General features: G+C 37.1%; 1 protein-coding gene across 8 annotated transcripts in view; it reads left to right on the forward strand.

Annotated features, from left to right (window-relative positions):
• IFT56 (intraflagellar transport 56) overlaps positions 1–24,426 on the forward strand; it is a 50,234-nt gene that overhangs the window by 3,670 nt on the left and 22,138 nt on the right. For 6 of the 8 annotated variants that reach the window (XM_081533132.1, XM_081533130.1, XM_081533128.1 and 3 more), the window contains exons 4-10: positions 1,439–1,553; positions 4,380–4,429; positions 6,106–6,251; positions 7,241–7,412; positions 18,060–18,134; positions 22,137–22,239; positions 23,572–23,627. In XM_081533132.1, the coding sequence (XP_081389258.1) occupies positions 1,439–1,553; positions 4,380–4,429; positions 6,106–6,251; positions 7,241–7,412; positions 18,060–18,134; positions 22,137–22,239; positions 23,572–23,627 (717 nt within the window). The remainder of the gene's footprint in view (positions 1–1,438; positions 1,554–4,379; positions 4,430–6,105; positions 6,252–7,240; positions 7,413–18,059; positions 18,135–22,136; positions 22,240–23,571; positions 23,628–24,426) is intronic. The other 2 variants (XR_014066433.1, XR_014066434.1) reach the window with 1 other exon arrangement.

The following is a 24,426-nucleotide window of genomic DNA, read 5'->3' on the forward strand; positions in this document are numbered from 1 at the left end:
TCCGTCCTATTTCTTTGTTAACAGGAGTAAACATTGGATCTTTTTTGATGTATTGCTTCAGAAATCTTCTATATATATTCAAGTATATGTAGCAATGTTGGTTTACTTTTTCATTTTAGATATATACTAATGAGATTGTTCAATATATTAATATTAGTCTTTCCTAAGGATATCTTCAGGAGAAGAAAAATAAGCCCTTTTGATTAGAAATTGTGTGATTCTTTTCTCAAAAAAATTTCACGGTTATTTTGTAAGGTTGATTTTAGACATAGGAAAAATTATTTTATCTTTATATTTTTAATATTTTGATGTATTATTTATTTTTTATATTTTAAAAGTATAGTTTTGGAAGTTGTTTCTCTTGGTCATTGTAAACCCTACAGTGTAATTAACAATCTATGGAATTATGGCTGTACATAAAATTGTAGATGCCTTATGTCAGTAATTTTTAACTCATAAATGAAATTGTTTTGACCTTTCTTACATATTCTCACTCTCAAAATGCAATTTAAGGATATTAAAAACCTGCACTACTTAAATGAAAAATATCCAAGATCAGGTAATGAGAAACTGATATGAACAAAAGCAACAAAATCAGTGAAGGAAAAGTGAAGATGTGAAGAGGGCAGAATAGAAGCTGGTAGTATTTGTGAAAGATTTAGGAGAAGACAGAGTAGTTCAAATGGAGTAAGGAAGAAAATAGGCATGTGGTGAAGACTGATAGTAAAAGAGTATATGGAAAATGTAGTTGACAAAGTGAATTTCAGAAACTGTCATTAACAGGGAAGAAAAAAACCCTCAAAGACCAAATTTTTAAAATGTAAAGCCAAGTAAACAAAGCCAGAAAAAATTAGAATGAAATCAAACTTGTAGCATATTAAGGTTATCAGATTTTAAGTTAGCTGAAACTATGCATTTTTAATATCTTTTTTTATGTCTTTTTAAGTTAGCAAAAAGCAAATATTTTAGTTGTTTTTCATCCCTGCAGTTTGTTAGCAATATTAAAAGGGGGGGAGAAAAAAAAACAAGTATAGGATTCTATGGGCAACAGTCCCACATGGGTAGGCTTGAGCCCTAACTTCAGTATTTAATATTACAGGTATAGAATATAAGGAGCACATGTGTGTACGTGGTAAGTCGCTTCAGTCATGTCCGACTCTTTGTGACTCTGTGGACTGTAGCCCTCCAGGTAGCTCCTACTGGAGTGGGTTGCCATGCCTTCCTCCAGGGGATCTTCCTGACCCAGGGACTGAAATTACATCTGCATCCGCAGGTGGGTCCTTTACCACTAGCGCCACCTGGGAAGCCCTAAGGAGCATATAGAATTCTCCTAAATGTGAAGTTGCCCAATCAAGAACTTCTATTCCATTATACATAAAAGAATGGCCCATTGATTGCTTTACTGCTATAAGGGATCACTGCTTATTGTATATTTCAGGAATATGAAAATGCAACAAAAGAAGAAAATTGCAATCCTGAAGTCTGGGTGAACCTAGCCTGTACCTACTTTTTTCTTGGAATGTATAAACAAGCTGAAGCAGCTGGGTTTAAAGGTAAGTGAGCCCCTTTAATATCTGATATTCATCACTAATATTAAGAGTCATTTTGGAGATTTTTAAACTTAATACCTTTCTCGAGGAAAAATCAAGTGACATTAGAAAGCTAAAAAAAAAAAAGAAAGAAAAACTCTGCTCTTCAAAGAATATTGGATCTTAGCAACTTTATGTTTAAAGACAGAGTTAATCTCTGTGTGCCTTACCCTTACCCTCACCACTTCACCTCCCCAGAAGCTGCAGCCAAAAATCAGAAGGATGAGAAAAGAAAAAGATAAGGTGCCTTTCTTAGGCCCTCCTGTGGTGGGACATTCATGCTGTTGGTAGGAGTTGGGTATAGTTATTCAAGCTCCCGTGAATGTGGATTTTATAGCTTCTTGCCCTACTTCTAAATGAGAAGCCTAGTAATTTCGGTTTGAAGAATCCAAATTTCCTCCGTTTTGTTTGACTTATGAGGTCAGTCATCTTCAGTTCAGTTCAGTTCAGTCGCTCAGTCATGTCCGACTCTTTGCGACCCCATAAATCGCAGCACGCCAGGCCTCCCTGTCCATCACCAACTCCCGGAGTCTACCCAAACCCATGTCCATCGAGTCGGTGATGCCATCCAACCATCTCATCCTCTGTCGTCCCCTTCTCCTCCTGCCCTCAATCCTTCCCAGCATTAGGGTCTTTTCCAATGAGTCAACTCTTCGCATGAGATGGCCAAAGTATTGGCGTTTCAGCTTCAACATCAGTCCTTCCAGTGAACACCCAGGACTGATCTCCCCTAGGATGGACTGGTTGGATCTTCTTGCAGTCCAAGGGACTCTGAAGAGTCTTCTCCAACACCACAGTTCAAAAGCATCAATTCTGTGGCGCTCAGCTTTCTTCACCGTCCAACTCTCACATCCATACATGACTACTGGAAAAACCATAGCCTTGACTAGACGGACCTTTGTTGGCAGAGTAGTGTCTCTGCTTTTTAATATCCTATCTAGGTTGGTCATAACCTTCCTTCCAAGGAGTAAGCATCTTTTAATTTCATGGCTGCAATCACCATCAGCAGTGATTCTGGAGCCCAAAAAAATAAAGTCTGACACTGTTTCCACTGTTTCCCCATCTATTTCCCATGAAGTGATGGGACCAGATGCCATGATCTTAGTTTTCTGAACGTTGAGCTTTAAGCCAACTTTTTCACTCTCCTCTTTCACTTTCATCAAGAGACTCTTTAGTTCTTCTTCACTTTCTGCCATAAGGGTGGTGTCATCTGCATATCTGAGGTTATTGATATTTCTCCCAGCAATCTTGATTCCAGCTTGTGCTTCTTCCAGCCCAACGTTTCTCATGATGTACTCTGCATACAAGTTAAATAAGCAGGGTGACAATATACAGCCTTGACGTACTCCTTTTCCTATTTGGAACCAATCTGTTGTTCCATGTCCAGTTCTAATTGTTGCTTCCTGACCTGCATACAGGTTTCTCAAGAGACAGGTCAGATGGTCTGGTATTCCCATCTCTTTCAGAATTTTCCAGTTTATTGTGATCCACACAGTCAAAGGCCTTGGCATAATCAATAAAGCAGAAGTAGATGTTTTTCTGGAACTCTCTTGCTTTTTCAATGATCTTAGGAGAAGTGAATTCAAATTTGCAAATACGTGTAGGGCAAAATAGAAGTATGGGAGGACAGATTAAGAATAATTAGAGTATGAATCAAATTAAAATCAAAGAAAAATAGAGAAAGTGGGCAAAAGAAGGTTTGTTAGGAAATATGTTAGGAAAGAATGTATTCCAGGGTAGAATTCTTAGAGAATTAACTGGTACATACATATTTAGATCAAATTCCAGTTCAAGGTCATGGAAAATCTCTTGATTTGTACCCAAGTTGTTTCAACTTACTGATGTAGTTTTTCCCAAATCAGTTATAACGGTCTTTGAGTTATTTATCTTATGTTTCTGGACTTTTTCTGTGCATAGAACTGTTAGATGCGTGTAAGGTGATCAAGGTACCTATCTCTCTTTCCATATATATTTTTTCTTTTTTGACTTTTTACTGTAAAGAGATATATTAACAATACTGAGTGCCCAGAATTAGGAAAATTCTCCAAGAGCACAAAGGGGATCTGGAATTTAAAAGATGTTAACCTTTTTGCTTGCTACCTCTTTTAGATGGCCCATTATCATGCCAGAAGATCTGTGGAGGATGGGCTAGTATTTAGGAAAAAGCGTGCGAGTGTTCTCAGTTGTATCTGACTTTTTGTGACCCCGTGGACTGTAGCCCGCTGGGCTCCTCTGTCTATGGGATTTTCTGGGCAAGGATATTGGAGTGGGTTGCCATTCCCTTCTCCAGGGGATCTTCGTGACCCAGGGATCAAACCTGCGTCTCCTGCAATGACAGGCAGATTCTTTACCACTGAGGCACCTGGGAAGCCCCGTTTAGGAAAACATGGCAGTATAACTATGAAAAGAAGGAACTGACAACGCTGGATTCCTATATGTACTGATATGACCACCACCCTTTGCTTCCCGTGCTTGGTTCCCCGTGTGAACTACACAGGATGGGCTGCTACTGGCACTGTGAAGAGTGCAGGCCGTGCTTCACCACGACAGAGTCAGGGAGAGCCAGTGTGAGCAGGAGCAGAGCCCTCGAGTGTTGTCCTTCTGGTTCTTGATGACGTTCCTTCTCCTGCAGTGGGACTAGACTAAAATATGTTATAGCAGAGACATAGCAGGATCCCATGGGTAAGGATTTGGGAATATCCTTGTCCGAGTCTTATGTCACTCCTACAAGGGACTAAGTGCCATAGACAATTGAGATCTTTAATAAGCACCTTGGATTTTTTTTCTCAGCTCCAAAAAGCCGACTTCAAAACCGCCTCCTCTTCCACTTGGCTCACAAGGTATTTCTGTGCTTATTTTTTTAATGTAAAATTTTGTTTTTCTTTTTTAATTGACATAAATTAAAACTTGTTTTTAAAATATTTTTCTCTTTCTTTCTTGTTACCAACATGGGTGAAAGAGAATTAAGTAGAAATTCTTGTTAATGATATGTTTAGAGCAAGTAGAATAAAGGTATTAATTTTATAGGATTTTTCTCCCCCATTAATGTTTTTTACCCTGTTAATTTATTCAGAGTTGTTAGGTTTTGGTTCTTCCTAAGCAGTAGTCTTTTATGATTAGTTTGTTTCCACCATCTTATTGTCTCTTAGGAAACAGAAGCAAAGATGCCTTGTCCTGACTCCTGAAAATAAATACATACTTTTCTGATTTGCCTGCCTTATGGCAATAGTTTTGATCATCATCATAAAATTATTTCTTAATACTTTTTCATATTATAAAATCATACATTCTAGTAATCAAAATATAAATATGCAATAAAGAGATATTGTTGTTGTTCATGTCTGACTCTTTGTGACCCCATGGACTGCAGCACGCCAGGCTTCCCTTTCCTTCACTATCTCCTGGAGTTTGTTCAAACGTCTACCATATTTAAAGTTAACTATATTTCAACCTTTTGGAATATCCCTTTAGGGATAATTCTTTTTTGGGGGGGATAATTATTTTTTATATGCATATTTGTATTTTTGTTCATTTGTTTTGCAGAATGGGATTTATGTTAAATATATACTTTTGTATTCTGCAACTTACCTTTAAATTATGAGTGTATCTCTGAGTCACTAGTCTTCAAACCCATCCTTTTTAAATAACAATCCATCATATGCATGTGCCTCAGTTCATTCAGCATTTCCTAGTTATTTGGCTTCTAGATTGGTTTCAGTTTTAATTATAAAAATGTAATTCTAACATCTTAGAAATAGACTTATTGGGTTATTGAGTATAAAACTTTAAAGCTGTTAAAAATAAAAATTTAAAGCTGTTAATTGATAGTGCTAAATTATTTTACAGGAAGTTTGTCTATAGGTAGTATTTGAAAATAATTATTTTTGGTGTATTGAAAAATTTCATGCTGTAATTATCTGTCTTTGTTTAGTTCTTTCAATTTTTGCTTTACATGTTTTGCAGACTCTCATTAAACGCATACAGATATAGAATTGTTATGTCCATCTAGTGAATGGAAACATTTATCATTATCATTATGAAATGTCTGTCTTTATCTCTGAAACTCTCTCTTCATGTAAACACTACTTTGTCATGTTTGTGTAGCTCTATCAGCTCTTTTGGTTAGTGGTTGCCTATTACATCTTTTTATATCCTTTCATTCTCTACTTTTCTATGTCCTATTTTAACTGTCTCTCTTATAAATAGCATATAATAAAGAAACATAGAAAATAAAAAGGGAGGGAGAAGATACAAAGAAAGAAACAGAAAGTAAGAAGAGGGGGGGTCAAGTGATTAATGAGTTGTAACTGAAGACTAAGACTCTGCCTCTAGAGACTATTTTATTCCTTGTCTGAAGGAGAGAGAAAGAAGACCGCAAGCTGAAGGGAAATAGGGAGAACAGAGGCAAGTGGCTGAAGGAAAGGGGGGGTTAAATTTGTGTTACATAAGTGTTGATTTCTCTAACCATACTCTAACATGAATTTTTATATGTCTTTTTTCTCTCTTACAATTTTAGTTTAATGATGAGAAGAAATTGATGAACTTTCATCAGAATCTTCAGGATATCACAGAAGATCAGCTCAGTTTGGCCTCAATCCACTATATGCGATCTCACTACCAAGAAGCTATTGATATTTACAAGCGAATACTGCTAGATAACAGGTGTGTGTCCTGTTACACCTCCTTGAACTCTCATTTTGTTACTTTCTTCTGTACCCAGTTTGGCTGAGGACCTAGTAGTTCTAATATCACCGTGTGTTCAAATCTGTTTAGCTAATAATCTGGTGAGATTAAGAACTCCTTATTGTCTAGATCTGATGAGATTAAGAATTCCTTATTGTCTAGACTCCTTACTGTCTAGATTATCTTTCCCCCTCTTAATTGCCCTCCCATTAAGTTTCAGTACCACAGGTATACTGTATATCTGGTTATGTACTGTATGTATATCTGTATATAGATATATGTATGTGTACTATATGTCTATCTGTATGTATGTATATATATAAAATAAATATTATCTTTCATCTCTCCATAAGAACCAATTTTTTCCCCTTTGGGGGTGATATCACACCTGTTGAAAATGCATGGTCTAGGTGTATCAGTGTTCAGTGTTGTAGTTACATTGAAGGTAATTTGCTGACAAAATTAGAAACAAACTGTATTTGTTTGTAGAACTAGTATTCCAACTTTATCACTGACTACTTGGTCTCTCTTCTGCATCCCAAAATATCTCATGAATCTCCCTTCCTCCTCCTTTTGCTTTACTGTCATAGTCTCCCACCTGTTCCTATTCTCAGTCATCAAATCTGCTTGCCTTGTCTGTCCATCTTCTATATGGTGTCAGCTTATTTGCATTTATACTTCATTACTGATTATATTAGTTTCTTTTTTTTTTAACATGAACAGGTAGTAGTTGAACTTTTCCCTTTCTCCTCCTCTAGTTATCATCTTTTACTCTACTTATATCAAAACACTCAAATATTATAACACAGAAAGAAAAATACTACACTGATCATATTGCCTTTTTCTTTAAAAAAAGAAATGTCCTCTTTGCCTTGCTGTCCAGTTGAGCTATTAAAAATGTCTGTAGTTTGACAACATTTTTGTGAAGTAGACTTAAATTGTTAATCCTTAATTTTTTCATCTAACAGGGAATACCTTGCCCTCAATGTTTATGTGGCCCTATGTTACTACAAGCTGGATTACTATGACGTGTCTCAAGAAGTTCTGGCTGTTTATCTTCAGCAAATTCCTGATAGCACCATCGCACTCAATCTTAAGGCCTGTAATCATTTTCGCCTTTACAACGGCAAAGCCGCTGAGGTAGTGATGAAATTTGTTCTTAATTCACTTAATTCCAGTTTGAATTACCCTATACTTCCCGGGTTAGTCATAAAACTATTATCTGTTACTCTTGATTAATATCCCTTTGTTATTGCCAGTGTGATTCTATAAGAGCCCAACTGTATAAATATTTATATTTACCAGATATTCTAAAAAAGAATGTTGACTTCTGAATTCTCTGTGTGCACCTGATATACTGTAGATGATCTTTATCTATGTCTTACGTTACCTTAAATATATTAAAAACCAAATACTTATGCTTCTTTCTCTGAAATATGTTTGTGGCTCAGAGTCATCAACATGTAATCAGAAACCTAGAGTACCCATCACTCTCTTCTCCTTCATCTGCAGCCTAATTTTCTACCAGTTCCTATCAGTTCTGTTCCAAATATCTCTTTTCTCTGTGCCTTCTCCTTTGCCACTGCTCTAGTTTAGGCATTCCTTATCTCTTGTTTCAACTCCTTAAATAATTTCCCTGCTTCTCCTCTTTGTTCTCTTCAGTCCAGTCATTGAGTTTGTTTCACACACCCATATCCTCCTACTGCCATGGCTTTGTACACAGCATTCTGTTTCCTGGAGTGCCTTTCTCTGCTTAGTGATACTTCAGTATCTCCTTTAAGGTTACTCCAAGAAGCAATAGTGGGAGGCATTTTAAAAGTAGTTAGAAAGTGGTTAACTTATAGGTACTATGCAGAATACTTTGTATCCATTATTTAGTTTCCCTGACAATCCTGTGGATAAATTCTGTTATATAGCTCTCTCTTTTTTTCTTTTTTTGATTTTTTTCCTTGTTATAGCTCTCGTTTTATTTGAAACTCAGAGTATACAGGAGTCCATACATTATGATCTCATTTTATTAAACTACACACAAACACACGCATACACACATATATACATATAAACATAGATATAAATAGATCTATAAATAGATATATAGATAGCATGTTCTATACTATATCTATACAGATTCGGATATATATATTTGAATATACTTTATGTACAGATATGTTTAGGTTAACCCTATGAGGGGGTCCATGAGTACAAATTACTTCCTTGGCCATTACTTTAGTTGATGTCAGAAGCCACCAAAATTTAAATGCAAAATTTCTTTATATGTCAACACCCTGCCCACAAGGTAGTATAAGTGGCATCATACCAGCCTAGAGTAGGGGAAGGAGTGATTGTGCTCAGTCATGTCTGACTCTTCGGTGACCCCACGGACTGTAGCCTGCCAGACTCCTTTGTCGATGAGATTTTCTAGGCAAGAGTATTGGAGTGAGTTGCCATTTCCTGCTCCAGGAGGGTCTTCCCAACCCAGGGATCAAACCTGCATCTACTGCATCTCCTTCATTAGCGGGTGGATTTGTTACCACTGCACCACCTAGGAAGTCCAGAATAGGGGGAGGAAGGAAGAAATTGAAACTAGAAAATTAATTACTATATCAAAGCAAAATTTATTGTGTAATAGCAGGAAGCACTATTAATATACTTTACACTAACAGCAGATTGAGTTGCTGAGTGAAACAGCATTTATCAGCTGGTGGATGGAGAACACATATCCTTAACATTTGCTCAGGTTCACTTTTCATGGCTTATGTCGATGAAGGTGCTCACTTGAGGCAAAAGAAATACCTACAATTAAATTGCTTAGTATGCAATGGAACGGTTGCTTTATGTATGAAATAAAATACATTCTTGGATATCCTTATTTCAGCTAGAGTCCCTGCCTAATTGACTAGTTCCCAGCATCAGCAGTTTAATAGTAAACTGGATTTGCAATTTGGTCTTTAATTAGAGTTTTGGTTAAAATAAATAAAAGAAGTATATTTTTGTCTTTCTATATTGAGTCAGTCTTGGGGGCTTTGTCAATTTTGGCATAAGGTCCAACCTATTAAATGTTTATATTTTGTCTGCACATGTTCTTTCCATAGTCTGGAATGGGTGACATAGCTAACCAATATGCTCTAGATGTAATGCTATCCAACTCAGGACAGCAAATTGTACTTCTTGTTCACTAAAAGCATGCTTTTTCATTTGAAATTGTGCCCATGCAGATTACATACTGATTGTATAATGTTCTCCAGCAGTAGATAACTATAACAAATGTACCCTAAGGAGCTTTCTTTCTTTTTTTTTTGACAGCAATAGGATATAGTTTGTGTTTACTTTGACAGTTTTATTAAACCTTTTAAAAGCAAGCATTCCTCTAGTATCTTTTCTGGTGGGCTCTATATTGTATAATTCATTCTCTCCTCAAACACCAAAACATTCTGCTTTTCTGTAGTAAGTATGAAATATTATGTAATGATTCATTCAATTCTTAAAGTCCTTTGAACAACTTGCCCAAAATTATACAACTAACAAGTGAGAAATTCAGATCTCTAAAGCCCGTAGATGGCTGACTCGTGTTGAAGTTTGACAGAAAACAACAAAATTCTGTAAAGCAATTATCCTTCAATTAAAAAATAAATTAAAAAAAGAAACAAAACAAAAAATAAAGCCCATAAATTAACCACTAAAATTTAATGCAAATTTAAGTGTGCATTTTTCTTCTCTGCGCTTAACTTATATAACTTATATATATGTATACACACATACACATGTAATAATACAGCTACCAAATAACAAGCATGATTTTATATATATATATATATATAATCCAACAATATGGTTATTATATCTTACTAACAAATAATTGGTAATAATATGGCTATTATATATGATTTTATATCTATATATAAAATCATGCTTATTGTTTGGTAGTTGCCTAATTACCTTTTTTTTTCCTGAACAAGTTTTATTATTCACAGAGAGGAAGGAGCTCTGTCCTTGGCTGTGACTTTCCTCATGACTACCAGGACATTACTCAGCTCCTCTCCCTTCTTCTTGGCATGGATGTGTGTCCCCACCCTTTTCTTGCTGAACTTGAGGCCCTGCCTTCAGAGACCTTGAGCAGCTCCACGGCTTGCCACTCCTAAGGGGTGAAGCTGCAGACCTCTCGGATCATGAGGCTTGTTCTTGGTGAGGCGCCCACAGTAACAGTGGCTATAGCTCTGTTGGCTCACATTCTCAGTCATCTTGTAGGCCTTGCTGACGCCCACAGTCATGGGGTATCACAGAGCCGTGGCACTGAGCTTCATGGGGGCCCTTAGGGTCCAGATGGTGGTGGGTCCTACTGGAGCAAGGCCTCATGAACCTGCTTTAATTATCTTTAATCTAGACAAGCTTATTGAGGGTTGAGCCTTGTGACATTTGTATCCCAGGACCTGGCACAATGTATATACAAAGTTGATGCCAATGAAGTAATGGTTGAATGAGAAATTTAAAATATGACTAACAAATTAAGGGAGAGTCATGTTTAAAAAAAGGAGGAGGTTGAAAACAGGTCAATAAAGATGAAGATTAAGAAAAAGCCATTGGATTTCATAACTGGGATTTCCTACGCTGATTAGGGTATCATTATTATTGAGTGTTAAAGCTAGATGTCAAGGAAATAAGGAGTGAATGAGTAACCTCTCGGACTGAGAAATGTCCTAAGGGGTACGGCAGAAGAAAGACAAGTGGATGATGAAGAAATAGAAGCAGTGAGTATAGGATGCTTGTGAAAGGAAGGAATAGTTTCAGCGGATAAAGAAATTTTATCCAAATTCCAATCTTAGGTTACTAGCTATTTGGTTTCAGTACAAAGTATGCAAAATAACAGTACTGGATTATTATAGGTTTTTGTGATGTATATAAAGTCCTTAACTTTATACACATAGTAAATAGTGAACTGAGCAATTATCAAAGATTTTATAGGCTGAAACATAGTCAAATTTATCTTTTTATTTGTTTAGTGCTTTTTGTATTGTGTTTAAAAAAATATTTCCTAGTCCAAATTTTGTTCTCTGATATTCTAAAAGCTTATTGTTTTGCCTTTTACAAATCCAAATTATCTGTAATTATATCTAAAAGGTTTTATTTCTCAATTAATGACAAAGATTGACAAGTTAGATTGAAAAGACAAAACCCTAATACATGTTTTAAATATTATTGTTGTTGAGTCATTAATTCCTGTCTGACTCTTTGGGACTCCATGAACTGCAGCACTCCAGGCCTCTCTGTTTATCACCAACTCTTGGAGCTTGCTCCAACTCATGTCCATGAGTCAGTGATGCCATCCAACCATCTCATCTCTGTTGGCCCCTTCTCCTCTTGTTCTCAGACTTTTCCAGCATCAAGGTCTTTTCCAAAGAGTCAGCTCTTCACATTGGGTGTCCAAAGAATTGGAGCTTCAGCATCAGTCCTTCCAATGAATATTCATGGTTGATTTCCTTTAGGATTGACTGGTTTGATCTCCTTGCTGTCCAAGGGACTCTCAAGAGTCATCTCCTGCTCCACAGTTCGAAAGCATCAATTTTTCAATGCTCAGCCTTCGTTATGGTCCAACTCTCACATCTTTATACGACTACTGGAAAAACCATAGCTTTGACTATGCGAACCTTTGTTGGCAAAGTGATGTTTCTGCTTTTTAATACGCTGTCTAGGTTTGTCATAGCTTTTCTTCCAAGGAGCAAGCATCTTTTAATTTGATGGCTGCAGTCACCATCCACCGTGATTTTGGAGCCCAAGAAAATAAAATCTGTCACTGTTTCCACTTTTCCCCATCTATCTGCCATGAAATGATGGGACCAGATGCCATATCTTCATTTTTTGAATGCTGAATTTTAAGCCAGCTTTTTCACCTTCCTCTTTCATCTTCATTAAGAGGCTCTGTAGTTCCCCTTTGCTTTCTGCTATAAAAGTGGTATCATCTGCATATCTGAGGCTACTTCTCCCAGCAATCTTGATTCCAGCTTGTGCTTCATCCAGCCCAGCATTTCACATGATGTACTCTGCGTATAAGTTAAATAAGCAGGGTGACAATATACAGCATTGACATACTCCTTTCCCAATTTTGAACTAGTCAATCGTTCCATGTCCAGTTGTAACTGTTGCTTCTTGTCCTGCATACAGATTTCTCAGGAGGCAGGTTAAGGCGGTCTGGTATTCCCATCTCTTTAAGAATTTTCCACAGTTTGTTGTGATGCACACAGCCAAAGGCTTTAGCAATGAAGCAGAAATAGATGTTTTTTTTTGGGAATTCCCCTGCTTTTTTCTATGATCTTGCATATGTTGGCAATTTGATCTCTGGTTCCTCTGCCTTTTCTAAATCCAGCTTGAACATCTGGAAGTTCTTGTCTCATGTACTGTTGAAGCCTAGCTTGGAGAATTTTGAGCATTACTTTGCTAGCATGTGACATGAGTGCAATTGTGTGGTAGTTTGAGCATTCTTTGGCATTGCCTTTCTTTGGGATTGAAATGAAAACTGACCTTTTCCAGTCCTGTGGCCACTGGTGAGTTTTCCAAATTTGCTGGCATATTGAGTGCAGCACTTTAACAGCATCTTCTTTTAGGATTTGAAATAGCTCAGCTGGAATTCCATCACCTCCACCAGCTTTGTTCATAGTAATGCTTCCTAAGACCCACTTAACTTCACACTCCAGGATGTCTGGCTCTAGGTGAATGACTACACCACTGTGGTTATCTGGGTCATTAAGACCTTTTTCGTTCAGTTCTTCTATGTGTTCTTGCCACGTCTTCTTAATCTCTTCTACTTCTGTGAGGTCCTTGCCATTTCTGTCCTTTATTGTGCCCATCTTTGCATGAAATGTTCCCCTGTTATCTCCAGTTTATTTGAAGAGATCTCTAGTCTTTTTCATTCCATTGTTTTCCTCTATTTCTTTGCATTATTCACTAAAGAAGGCTTTCTTATCTCTTCTTGCTATTCTCTGGAGCTCTGCATTCAACTGAGTGTATCTTTCCCTTTCTCCTTTGCCTTTTGCTTGTCTTCTTTTCTCAGGTATTTGTAGAGCCTCCTCAGACAACCACTTTGCCTTCTTGCATTTCTTTTCCTTTGGGATGGTTTTGGTCACCACCTCCTGTACAATGTTACAAACCTCCGTCCATTGTTCTTCAGACACTGTCTACTAGATCTAATCCCTTGAACCTAGCTGTCATCTCCACTGTATAATCATAAGGGATTTTCATTTTAAATATAGGATACAGAAAATTTGAATGTATATCATGTACATCATGAGGAATACTTCTTACATGATTTCTATTATGTTTTTGTACTTTTAGACAAGTCATTTTAACTCTAAAATAAGATGACCTACGTCTTCTATTTACACCTCTACGTTTTAACAGCTTTATAGAGGTATAACTAATGTACCATGTAGTCACCCTTTTGAAATATACAATTCTGTGGGTTTTAGCGTATTCACCACTGTGTTTAATCTTCATCACAGTCAGTTTTATTCATTTATTTATTTATTTTTAAACATTTTCCCCCCTATTTTTGGCTACACCATGCAGCTTGCAGGATCTAACTTCCCTAACCAGGGATTGATCCCACACCCTTGGCAGTGAAAGTGCTGAGTCCTAACCACTGGACTGCCAGGGAATTCCCACCACAGTCAATTCTAAAACATTTCCATTACTTCAAAAAGAAACTCGAGGCACAAAGATAGAAATATAGATCAATGGAACAAAATAGAAAGCCCAGAGATAAACCCACGCACATATGGACACCTTATCTTCGACAAAGGAGGCAAGAATATACAATGGAGAAAAGACAATCTCTTTAACAAGTGGTGCTGGGAAAACTGGTCAACCACTTGTAGAAGAATGAAACTAGAACACTTCCTAACACCGTACACAAAAATAAACTCAAAATGGATTAAAGATCTAAACGTAAGACCAGAAACAATAAAACTCCTAGAGGAAAACATAGGCAAAACACTCTCCGACATAAATCACAGCAGGATCCTCCATGACCCACCTCCCAGAATATTGGAAATAAAAGCAAAAATAAACAAATGGGACCTAATTAAAATTAAAAGCTTTTGCACAACAAAGGAAACTATAAGCAAGGTGAAAAGACAGCCTTCAGAATGGGAGAAAATAATAGCAAATGAAGCAACAGACAAACAATTAATCTCAAAAATATACAAGCAACTTCTGCAGCTGAATTCCAGAAAAATAAACGACCCAATCAAAAAATGGGCCAAAGAACTAAACAGACATTTCTCCAAAGAGGACATGCAGATGGCTAACAAACACATGAAAAGATGCTCAACATCACTCATTATTAGAGAAATGCAAATCAAAACCACAATGAGGTATCATTTCACACCAGTCAGAATGGCTGCTATCCAAAAGTCTACAAGCAATAAATGCTGGAGAGGGTGTGGAGAAAAGGGAACCCTCTTACACTGTTGGTGGGAATGCAAACTAGTACAGCCACTATGGAGAACAGTGTGGAGATTCCTTAAAAAACTGGGAATAGAACTGCCATATGACCCAGCAATCCCACTGCTGGGTATATACACCAAGGAAACCAGAATTGAAAGAGACGCGTGTACCCCAATGTTCATCGCAGCACTGTTTACAATAGCCAGGACATGGAAGCAACCTAGATGTCCATCAGCAGACGAATGGATAAGGAAGCTGTGGTACATATACACTATGGAATATTACTCAGCCATTAAAAAAAATACATTTGAATCGGTTCTACTGAGATGGATGAAACTGGAGCCCATTATACAGAGTGAAGTAAGCCAGAAAGAAAAACAACAATACAGTATACTAATGCATATATATGGAATTTGAAAGATGGTAACGATAACCCTATATGCGAGACAGAATAAGAGACACAGATGCATGGAACAATTTTATGGACTCTGAGGGAGAAGGTGAGGGTGGGACTTTCTGGGAGAATAGCATTGAAACATGTATATTATCATATGTGAAACAGAACACCATTCCATGTTCGATGCATGTGACAAGGGCTCAGGGCCGGGGCAATGGGATGATCCAGAAGGATGGGATGGGGAGGGAGGTGGGTGGGGGGTCCAGGAAGGGGAACACATGTAAACCCATGGCTGATTCATATCAATGTATGGCAAAAACTATTACAATATTGTAAAGTAATTAGCCCCCAACTAAAATAAATAAATTTATAAAAAAAAATAAAATAAAATAAAATAAAATACAAAAAAAAAAAAAAAAAGAAACTCGATAATCTATAGCTACCAACCCCCATCCCACCAACCGCAAACAGCTACTAATCCACTTTCTGTTTCTATAGATTTGTGTGTTTTGGATATTTCCTCTAAAAAGGAGTCATATATTAATAATATATAATCTTTTATGACTAGCTTGTTTTACTTTAGCTTAATGTCTATGAAATTCATCGTGTTATAGCATGTTTCAGCACTTCATTCATTTTTATCACCAAATAATATTCCATTGTATGGATATACCACATTGTATTTTTCCAGTTGTCAGAGATGGATATTTGGATTGTTTCCACATTCTTCCTATTATGAATAATGCTGCTGTAAACATGTATATACCTGTTTTGGGGCATGTTTTGAATATGTTTCGTTTCTCTTGGGCATATACCTAGAAATGGAATTCCTGGGTCATATGGTAGCTATATTTAATTGAGGAACTTTCAGACTATTTTCCAAAGTGGCTGCACCAGTTTCCATTCCCACTAGCAATGTGTGTAAGAGTTTCAAGTTTCAGTTTTTCTACATGCTTACCAACAATTGCTCTTATCTGTCTTTTTTATTCTAGCCATCCCAGTGGAGGTGGAGTGGAATCTCACTGTAATTTTGATTTGTATTTTCCTGATAGCTAGAATGATGTTGAGCATCTTTTCATGTGCAAAGAGCGCTGCTTTAAATTTTGTGCCCCGTGCATCTCACTTGCCTCACCTTTCGTCCTGGCTGGCCCTGTCTGAGATCGAAGCTAGCCTCATAATACTAAAAGATTTTGTCTTTTCACCTTCATTCACTTTTGAGTGTGCAGTGAAGTTTTCCAGAGACAGCGTGATTTCAAAACAGATTGATTGCAGGCACAGATATGCCAATCAAGCTGTCATCTGTTAAGGCAGACATTGAAGAGACTTGCAGAAATAGATAACAGTACCATTCTTGTCACTAAATTTTTGTATTGGTAAATACAGTTTTTTTAAATGAAAAATATGTTATTTGTGTTAATGTGTAGTAAGTTTACTAGTACTTTTGATTAATTGAATACTTTAAATTTCTGTTTTAATTTCTAATACAATATCTATGAATGGCTCAGTTCAGTTCAGTTCAGTCTCTCAGTCGTGTCCTACCCTTTGCAACCCCATGAATCGCAGCACGCCAGGCCTCCCTGTCCATCACCAACTCCCAGAGTTTACCCAAACTCATGTCCATCGAGTTGGTGATGCCATCCAGCCATCTCATCCTCTGTCGTCCTCTTCTCCTGCCCCCAAATATGAATGGCTATAACCCACATAAACAAAAACTCTTTGGGATCCTTAGTAATTTTTAAGGTTTAAAAAAGATCTTGAGATCACAAAGCTTGAAAACTGCTGAACTAGCCTAATATTACCCAAGACTTTGGAATTCCTGCTGTAGACAAGAGGAGATTAGTAAAAGGTTGCTAAATAGGTGTGCATTCCCATATGACATCAGGTAGAACAAGTTTGTAGTGCTTAGTGAGAACAGTCAAGAATTTAATTATTTTATCCAGAAAATCTTAGGTATCCACTGATGGAGGTAGAAAAAGAAGGTGAGAATTAGTCAAAATTATAGATTGGCAAGAGGGAATAGCAGAAAGCTGAGGAAGTGGATAAGTAAGCCTCGGACATTACTAAGACACTGTAGAAATGGCTGACCACTTGTTCTAGGGGAAGTTAAAGAAGCAGGATAAAATAAAAGAGATCTGATAGTTCTAATAAATAGTAACATAGAGGGGAGAAGGTACATTAATTGCGTCATGTAAATAAAGGCCAATTGAGCAGGAAGAAAGTATAGGAAAATTCAGGACACAGGTGGAATGGTCAGATTGAAGAATCAACCTTAGTGGACTTCCCTGGTGGTTCAGTGGTTGAAAATCTGACTGCTAATGTAGGAGACACAAGTTCAATCCCTGGTCCGGAAAGATTCTGCCTGCCGTTGAGCAGCTAAAGCCTGTGCGCCATACATACTGAGCCTGAGCTCTAGAGCCCTTGATCGCAACTACTGAACTACTGAGCCCGAGCGTTGCAACTACTGAAGCCCAAGTGCCTCAACCCCATGCTCTGCAACAAGAGAAGCCTACACACTTCAATGAAGAGTAGCCCCCTCTCACCACAACTACAGAAAACCCATGTGCAGCAGTGAAGACTCAGTGCAGTCAAAAATAATAAGTAATAAATGAATAAGTTAATTAATTAAAAATGTCAAATAAAGAAAAATAACCAACCTTAGTTGTTAAAAGTTTATCACCTGAAAGGAAAGACTAACTCTAGGAGTCTTCAGACTTGGGTTCACCAGTTTTAGACTTGCTGCTTAGAGGTTCAGTCATTTATGTTTATAAGCCTCAAGGTTCTCATCTGTAAAATGAAGAGAATAATAATTACATTAATTATTTCTCAGAGCCCTGCAGAACAAAGGAAGCAGCATGTTAAATTCTTTGTAAGCTATAAAACTTTGTAAATTTTATAGGTGATGTAAGAACTATATACTTGTCATTTTCATAAGCCTTTCCTTTTTTTAATTTCAGGCAGAACTCAAAAGCTTGATGGACAACGCTTCTTCTTCCTTTGAATTTGCTAAAGAGCTCATCAGGCACAATCTGGTGAATAAGAGTTTCCAGTTTTGATGATTTGATGTCTACCCTATTTGGGGTACATCACAGTGGTTGGGAAGATGAATGAAGGGAGATATCTCAACAAGTATTTCTCTACTCCAAGTGAACTCTCTGTTGTTGTGGAGGAGAATGAGTTTAAGATACCAGATTCTTTCCTTACTGGGAAGGCAGTAACACATACTTAACATTTAGAAAGAAGTGTGAGGCAGTGAGATCCAAGTGTTCATTTTGTTGGCAAAGACAAAGGAACATATCCTTTACTTTCTGACGAAAGTAAAATTTGAGCTGGTCTTTGAAGAATGACTTGGATTTAAAGGGTTCATTTGTGGCAAGGACATGGATGAATGAATGAAGTCATATGTGAGCAGACTGAATTTACTGGAACAGAAAATTTGCACTGGAATAGTTGCTAAAAAAAAAGATTCAGATGAAGTTTCAAGTTTGATTCGATTGACTCTGCAGTAAAGTGGACGCAGAGCAGCTGCATTCAACTCAGACAGCTGGGGACACTGAGCAAATTACTCAGTATTGTTGAGTTTCAGATTCCTCGTGTGAATATGGCAGTAATAATAACCATGCTTTTTCCTTCTGATTTCTCTGCACCTTCGTTAGTACTAAGTCTCCCAGTACCAATGCTGAAAACTGTAGCTGGTTTAGACTCTCTCGTCCCCTTTATTTCTGATACTCAGTCACTTAATCCTATTAATTCTTCGTTGGCAGTGTCTTCTATTTATTCCATTCCGCCTTTAACTCAGGCCTCCATCACAGAGTTTTCTGAGGTTATTTTGCATTATGAGCTTCTGCTTCTAACCTTTTCACTTCTAATTTAGTCTATAAATTAAAGCCAGATTAATTTTTGTAGAGAACGCTATGATAGAGAGAGTAGTCTGGAAATTAAACTTGGAAAGAGATTAAGACTGGAAGATTAAGAGATTAAGATTTAGGAGTCTTCATAAGAGTAGGGATAGCTGAAGAAAAGGTTAAAAAAAGAGAAATATGGTTCCAAGAGAGTGTTTGTATTTAAGGGGCTGAAAGAGGAGAATAAGAAAATAACCCAAAAAAGGGCAGGCAAGAGAAAACATCTACATACTGTACAACCCCTTCTGCAGCACAGGTTTGAAATGCATGGGTCCGCTCATACACAGATTTTTCTCAGTCATAAATACTATACCATCTGAAGGGGGTTGAATCCTTGTATATGGAGGAAACCTGCATGTGGGTGGCTGACTGTAAATCATATATGAACTTTCAACTGTGTGGAGAGTCAGCGCCCTTAAACAATCCCCCTCACCATTGTTCAATGGTCAACAGTCATTTTATAAAATTTTTCTAATTTTTATATAATTTTTAAAGGTTATACTCCATTTACAGTTATTATAAAATATCAGCTATGTACTCTGTGTTGTACAAATACATCCTTATATCCTACCTTACACCCAATAGTTTATACTTCCCGCACCCCCCACATACTGCCCTCCCGACTGGTAACCATTAGTTTGTTCTCTGTATCTGTGAGTCTGTCTGCTTCTTTTCTGTTCTATTCACTGGTGTGTTGCATTTTTTTTAGATTCCACATATAAGTGACATCAAACAGTGTTTGTCTCTCTATCTGACTTATTTCACTTAGCATAATGCCCTCCAGGTCCATCCATGTTGCAAATGGCAAAATTTCATCATGTTTTATGGCTGAGCAATATTCCATTGTATACACAGACCACATCTTCTTTGTCTATTCATCTCATCTGTTGATGGACACGTAGGTTGCTTCTGACTGTAATGTCATTGTGTTGTGATGTGCTTAGTCGCTCAGTCATGTCCGACTCTTTGCGACCCCATGGACTATAGCCCGCCAGGCTCCTCTGTCCATGAGGATTCTCCAGGCAAGAATACTGGATTGAGTTGCCATGCCTTCCTCCAGGGGATCTTCCCAATCCAGGGATTGAACCCAGGTCTCCTGCATTGTAGTAGATTCTTTACTGTCTGAGCCACCAGAGAAGCCACCACAGAAGTTGTAATGTCATTACAACTACACATTTTAATCACCCGGGGGATTTTAAAAAATATTAATGTGTGAGATTTTTATTGAATGGTTAGGCTAAGGTTCAACTATCAATACTTTTCTTAAAAGTTTTCCAGGTGGATATAATATACAGCCAGAGTAAAGAACCTTTATTTATACATATAACTGGAAGGTGCATATTAGCTAGTGATGGGAGTTATACTTGGAGGCTGGGATTAAAAAGAAAAGTGAGAAAATGGTAATTTTCCTTTTACCTGTTGTAATACTATATGTAAGTTTTTTCTAGTAAATACAGATTAATTTTATAGTTTAAGACAAAACCTGAAAAAACTATTAAGCAGTATAAATTGTTACTGACATCAGCTTTCACAGTCAGACCTGATGTCAAAATCAAGTACACCATATACTAGCTTTATAACTTCGGGTAAGTCACTAAACACTGATGAGTCTCCATGTTCTCTTATGTAGAATAGAGGAAATCACAGAACCTACCGTATTTGCTTGTGAAGATGAAATGAGGTAATATATGTAAGGTACGTCAGGCAGTATACAGCGTATAGTGAGCATTTAGTAAATAGTGCTCTTATAGTCATGCTGTGGCCACCAGTGTCAAAACTGCAGATACGTCATGGAGCGAGAAGAGAGGGAAGTCTATTGAATTTGGTCAAAGGCGTTGATATTTGTGACCTGTAGAATGCGTTTATTAGTGTGCAGACAGCAGCAGCAAGTTTTCTGGGAGGTTAAGGAGAGGAAGGGAAGAAAGTTGAAACAGCAGACCACTTACTTTTCAAGTATGGCACTGAAAAAAGGAGAAAAAGTACGATGCTCTTCAGAGGGAACAGTGGCACCAAGTGAAGTGAAGATTTTTCAAGAGAGCAGAAACCTTTGTGCATATTTAAAGCTGAGAAGTGGGACCAGGATTAATGAAATAGAATATTAATGCAGAAACAAAATCCAAATGGAGTTAAAATCATGACATCAAAGAAGACAATTGTAGGAATTAATCTTGGCAAGAGAAGGGAGCATCTTAGACAAGGAAAACCAAATAAGATGACCAGATGGATATTTTGATATAGAAAGAAGAGACTAGGTAGTTTATGCCTGATAGTCTTGATTTCTGTATATTTATTTGTGAAATAATTTACTATGTGTCAGATACTGTGCTAGGCTCTGGGTACAAAACAGCATATAAAACTGTCCTTTCATGGATGGTGTTTTTGTTTTAGCTATTCTCTGTAGCTTTTATTATCATATGACAGCATACTTAAGTTTGCTCTTTGAAGGTCTCTCCCCATTTGAGTATAGACTATATACAGACAAGAGAATGACTTTTTCCTGTTGTAGCCCTGGTATTACAATACCAGGCATATAGTAGGTGCTAATGAATATTTACTAATATTTTAATAAAACAAAATATAACCTACAATATGCCATGCATGTAGCCCACTTTAACTTATTTTATCCTTATGATAACTCTGAAAGGTGGACATTACTAATGCCATTTAGAGATGAGGAAATAATCTCGAAAGGATTTTATAAATTCCTTCATGGAGTTTTTAATGTAGACTATCTGTCTAGAAAAAAGTTTCATTTAATTTTTGGGTACTTTAAGAGTTTCGTACAGTTCTTATGAGGAGAAAAGGAAGTATATGCAATAGGGCCATGCCTTGATTCTATTTCTTACATTTAGGATGACTTTTTTTTTTTCTGGCCATGGACTTAGCGCCCCAAACAAGCATCAAATCCGTGGCCCTTATATTTGAAGCACAGAGTCTTAACCACTGGACTGTCAGGGAAGTCCCTAGGATGCCTTTTTTGTTTTAAATGAGGTCAAGGTCATGTGTGTATAGAGAAAGCTTCAAAAATATATTCGTCCTTTCAAAGAGTAACTGTTGTGTCAGCTCCGTATGTATTTCCACCAATAAACATACTCATATTTACTGCCATAATAATAGTTTTTCTGTCTTTAGGTAGTTTTCCGAGGAGGAGAAGGGGCTTTGCAGGTTTTGCCTCCCCTGGTTGATGTCATTCCTGAAGCTAGGCTAAACTTAGTGATTTACTATCTTCGTCAAGGTAAGAGAAATGTGTCTTGGTCTTGCCTATGTAAGATATTTTAGAACATTTACTCTCTAACTGAACTACTTGCTTAACCTTTAAAATCACTTCATAATACTTCCAAAAATATATTTGCAGCAGGTTCACAGGACAGAACAAATTTATTGATATTTATTTGTTGTGCCTTTTCTCTTTATCTCCTCCTTCCTCTTCTGTTGCTTCCAATCTCTCGCTCATTCTGGTTCTTGTCTTTTCCTCTTATTTTTCTGCCCTTTGTCCTCTATTCATTTTTTTTTTTTTAATAAATTCATTTATTTTAGTTGGGGTCCTCTATTCATTTTATCTCAGGTTCTCTGTTGTTTTTCCTTTCCCTCCCTCATTTCTTCTTTTTTTGTGTGTTCCTCTGCGCGTAATGTCCATCTGCAGTTCCTTGTGTCTTTTCTTTCTCATCATTAACTTTTTTTTATTTGCTCTAATTACCTGTCTTTCTGTTTCTGGGTACCCCCAGCCTCTGCAAAATATTAAGATGCGGAGTGAGCATGGTATTTGTTGCCCCCAAGGAAGGATAAATTGTAGACACAGACCTAAGCAGTCTGTTACCCCCCAGTTGTGAACATAAGGTGGGAGCTCCCATGCAGTGGTGCTGGCACTCGGTCATGGGCCTCGGACTGAGTGTGGGCCTTTTAAGGTGCATGGTAGGAACCGACCAGGCAACATATTCCTCATTGAGGGAAGTGTGAAGTGTTTATTAACAGGAGACCATGAACTTGCAAATAGTTCTCTCTAATTTGATACATCAGCACCAAGAAAGAAGCTTTTGGACAAGAATTAAAGAAACACCTTATATATTTCATAAACTAAGTTTTATTCTAAGAACTTTCAAACATAAACAAAAGTTAATAGTATGAACACCCAAATAATAACCCCAGATACAACAGTCTTGTAGATATTGCCAATCTTTCTTCATTTATCCCCTCTCTTCCAGTTTTGTTGTGAAATATTTTAAAGCGAATCCCAGCCTTCATGTCATTTTACTCCTATGTACTTTATATATATATATATTTAAAAATGGATGTTTTTCTTGTATAATTACAATGCCATAAGCAGATACTTCCCTGTTCCTTATTTTTAGCTGGAACCCTTAAGTGCTTCGTGGCTTAATACGGGTTTCCTACAGGTACTTGGTTATCTACTACTAAGTGTTGAACTTGATGGAGAAGTAAGAGACAAGAAAAGCCAACCATACTTCCCATGAATGTTTAAAGGACCTACCTTATCATTTGGGGCGACTGTTTCAGAAAAGTTTGCTAGGATACAGACTAATATGGCTACTTATTTCCTATATTTCAGATGATGTACAAGAAGCTTATAACTTAATTAAGGATCTGGAACCTACTACTCCTCAGGTAATTGACAACGTGTTACATTTTTACTAACCAAGTTCTGTTGAAGGTGGAATTTCTGTTGAAAGGTAGTTGGAAGGCATGTTAGAGAAGATTCCTGCCTGTAGACTCTGGAAAGTTGTGTATGTTGATCTGGGACTATTACGTGAGACTTTTGATATGAGACTCAATATTCTGGGCTTTTTTGATATTTGTAAACTCCCATAAGTATGGTCATTTCCTCAAAAGGGTTGAGGTTTGAAAATACTGAAATCTAGAATTCTGATGAAACTAGACATGGAAACTTACGTCACCAGTATGATTGTACTGTGTCTTTGTCACCTGCTGGTTGTTCACTCCTCGAAGTCAGACACTGTGTTTGTATTGTGTCTCCAGTGCTAAGCATGAACGCGAAGCATGTACTAGGCATCCCACTTATTGAGTGAAAGACTGAAAAATATTTCCAGATCTAAGTTGGTATATTTCTCAAGTGTATTAAAAGCTTCAGCATCTTTTGTTTTATTCTTTTTAAGATCTGTCTTAAATAAAAATAGTATCCACATAAAAATCAGGATTCCCTGGTGATCCAGTCATTAGGACTCCATACTCCCACTGCAGGGGACACTGGTTTGATCTCTGCTCAGGGAACTAAGATCTCGTGTGGTGAAAAAAAAAAAAAAAAATTCATAAAGCTAAGGAGAGTATCTGTTAAAGAATAGAACCAAGTCTGAAGGAGATACAGATAAGGCCTCAGGACTCCAAAATGAGAATACCTTACAAATGAGAGTCAGAAGATTATTGTTATTTATTTATTTATTTTTGA

Source organism: Giraffa tippelskirchi, chromosome 10 (assembly GCF_054371585.1).
Source record: "Giraffa tippelskirchi isolate mGirTip1 chromosome 10, T2T-mGirTip1v1.2.pri, whole genome shotgun sequence".
Lineage (NCBI taxonomy): Eukaryota > Metazoa > Chordata > Mammalia > Artiodactyla > Giraffidae > Giraffa > Giraffa tippelskirchi.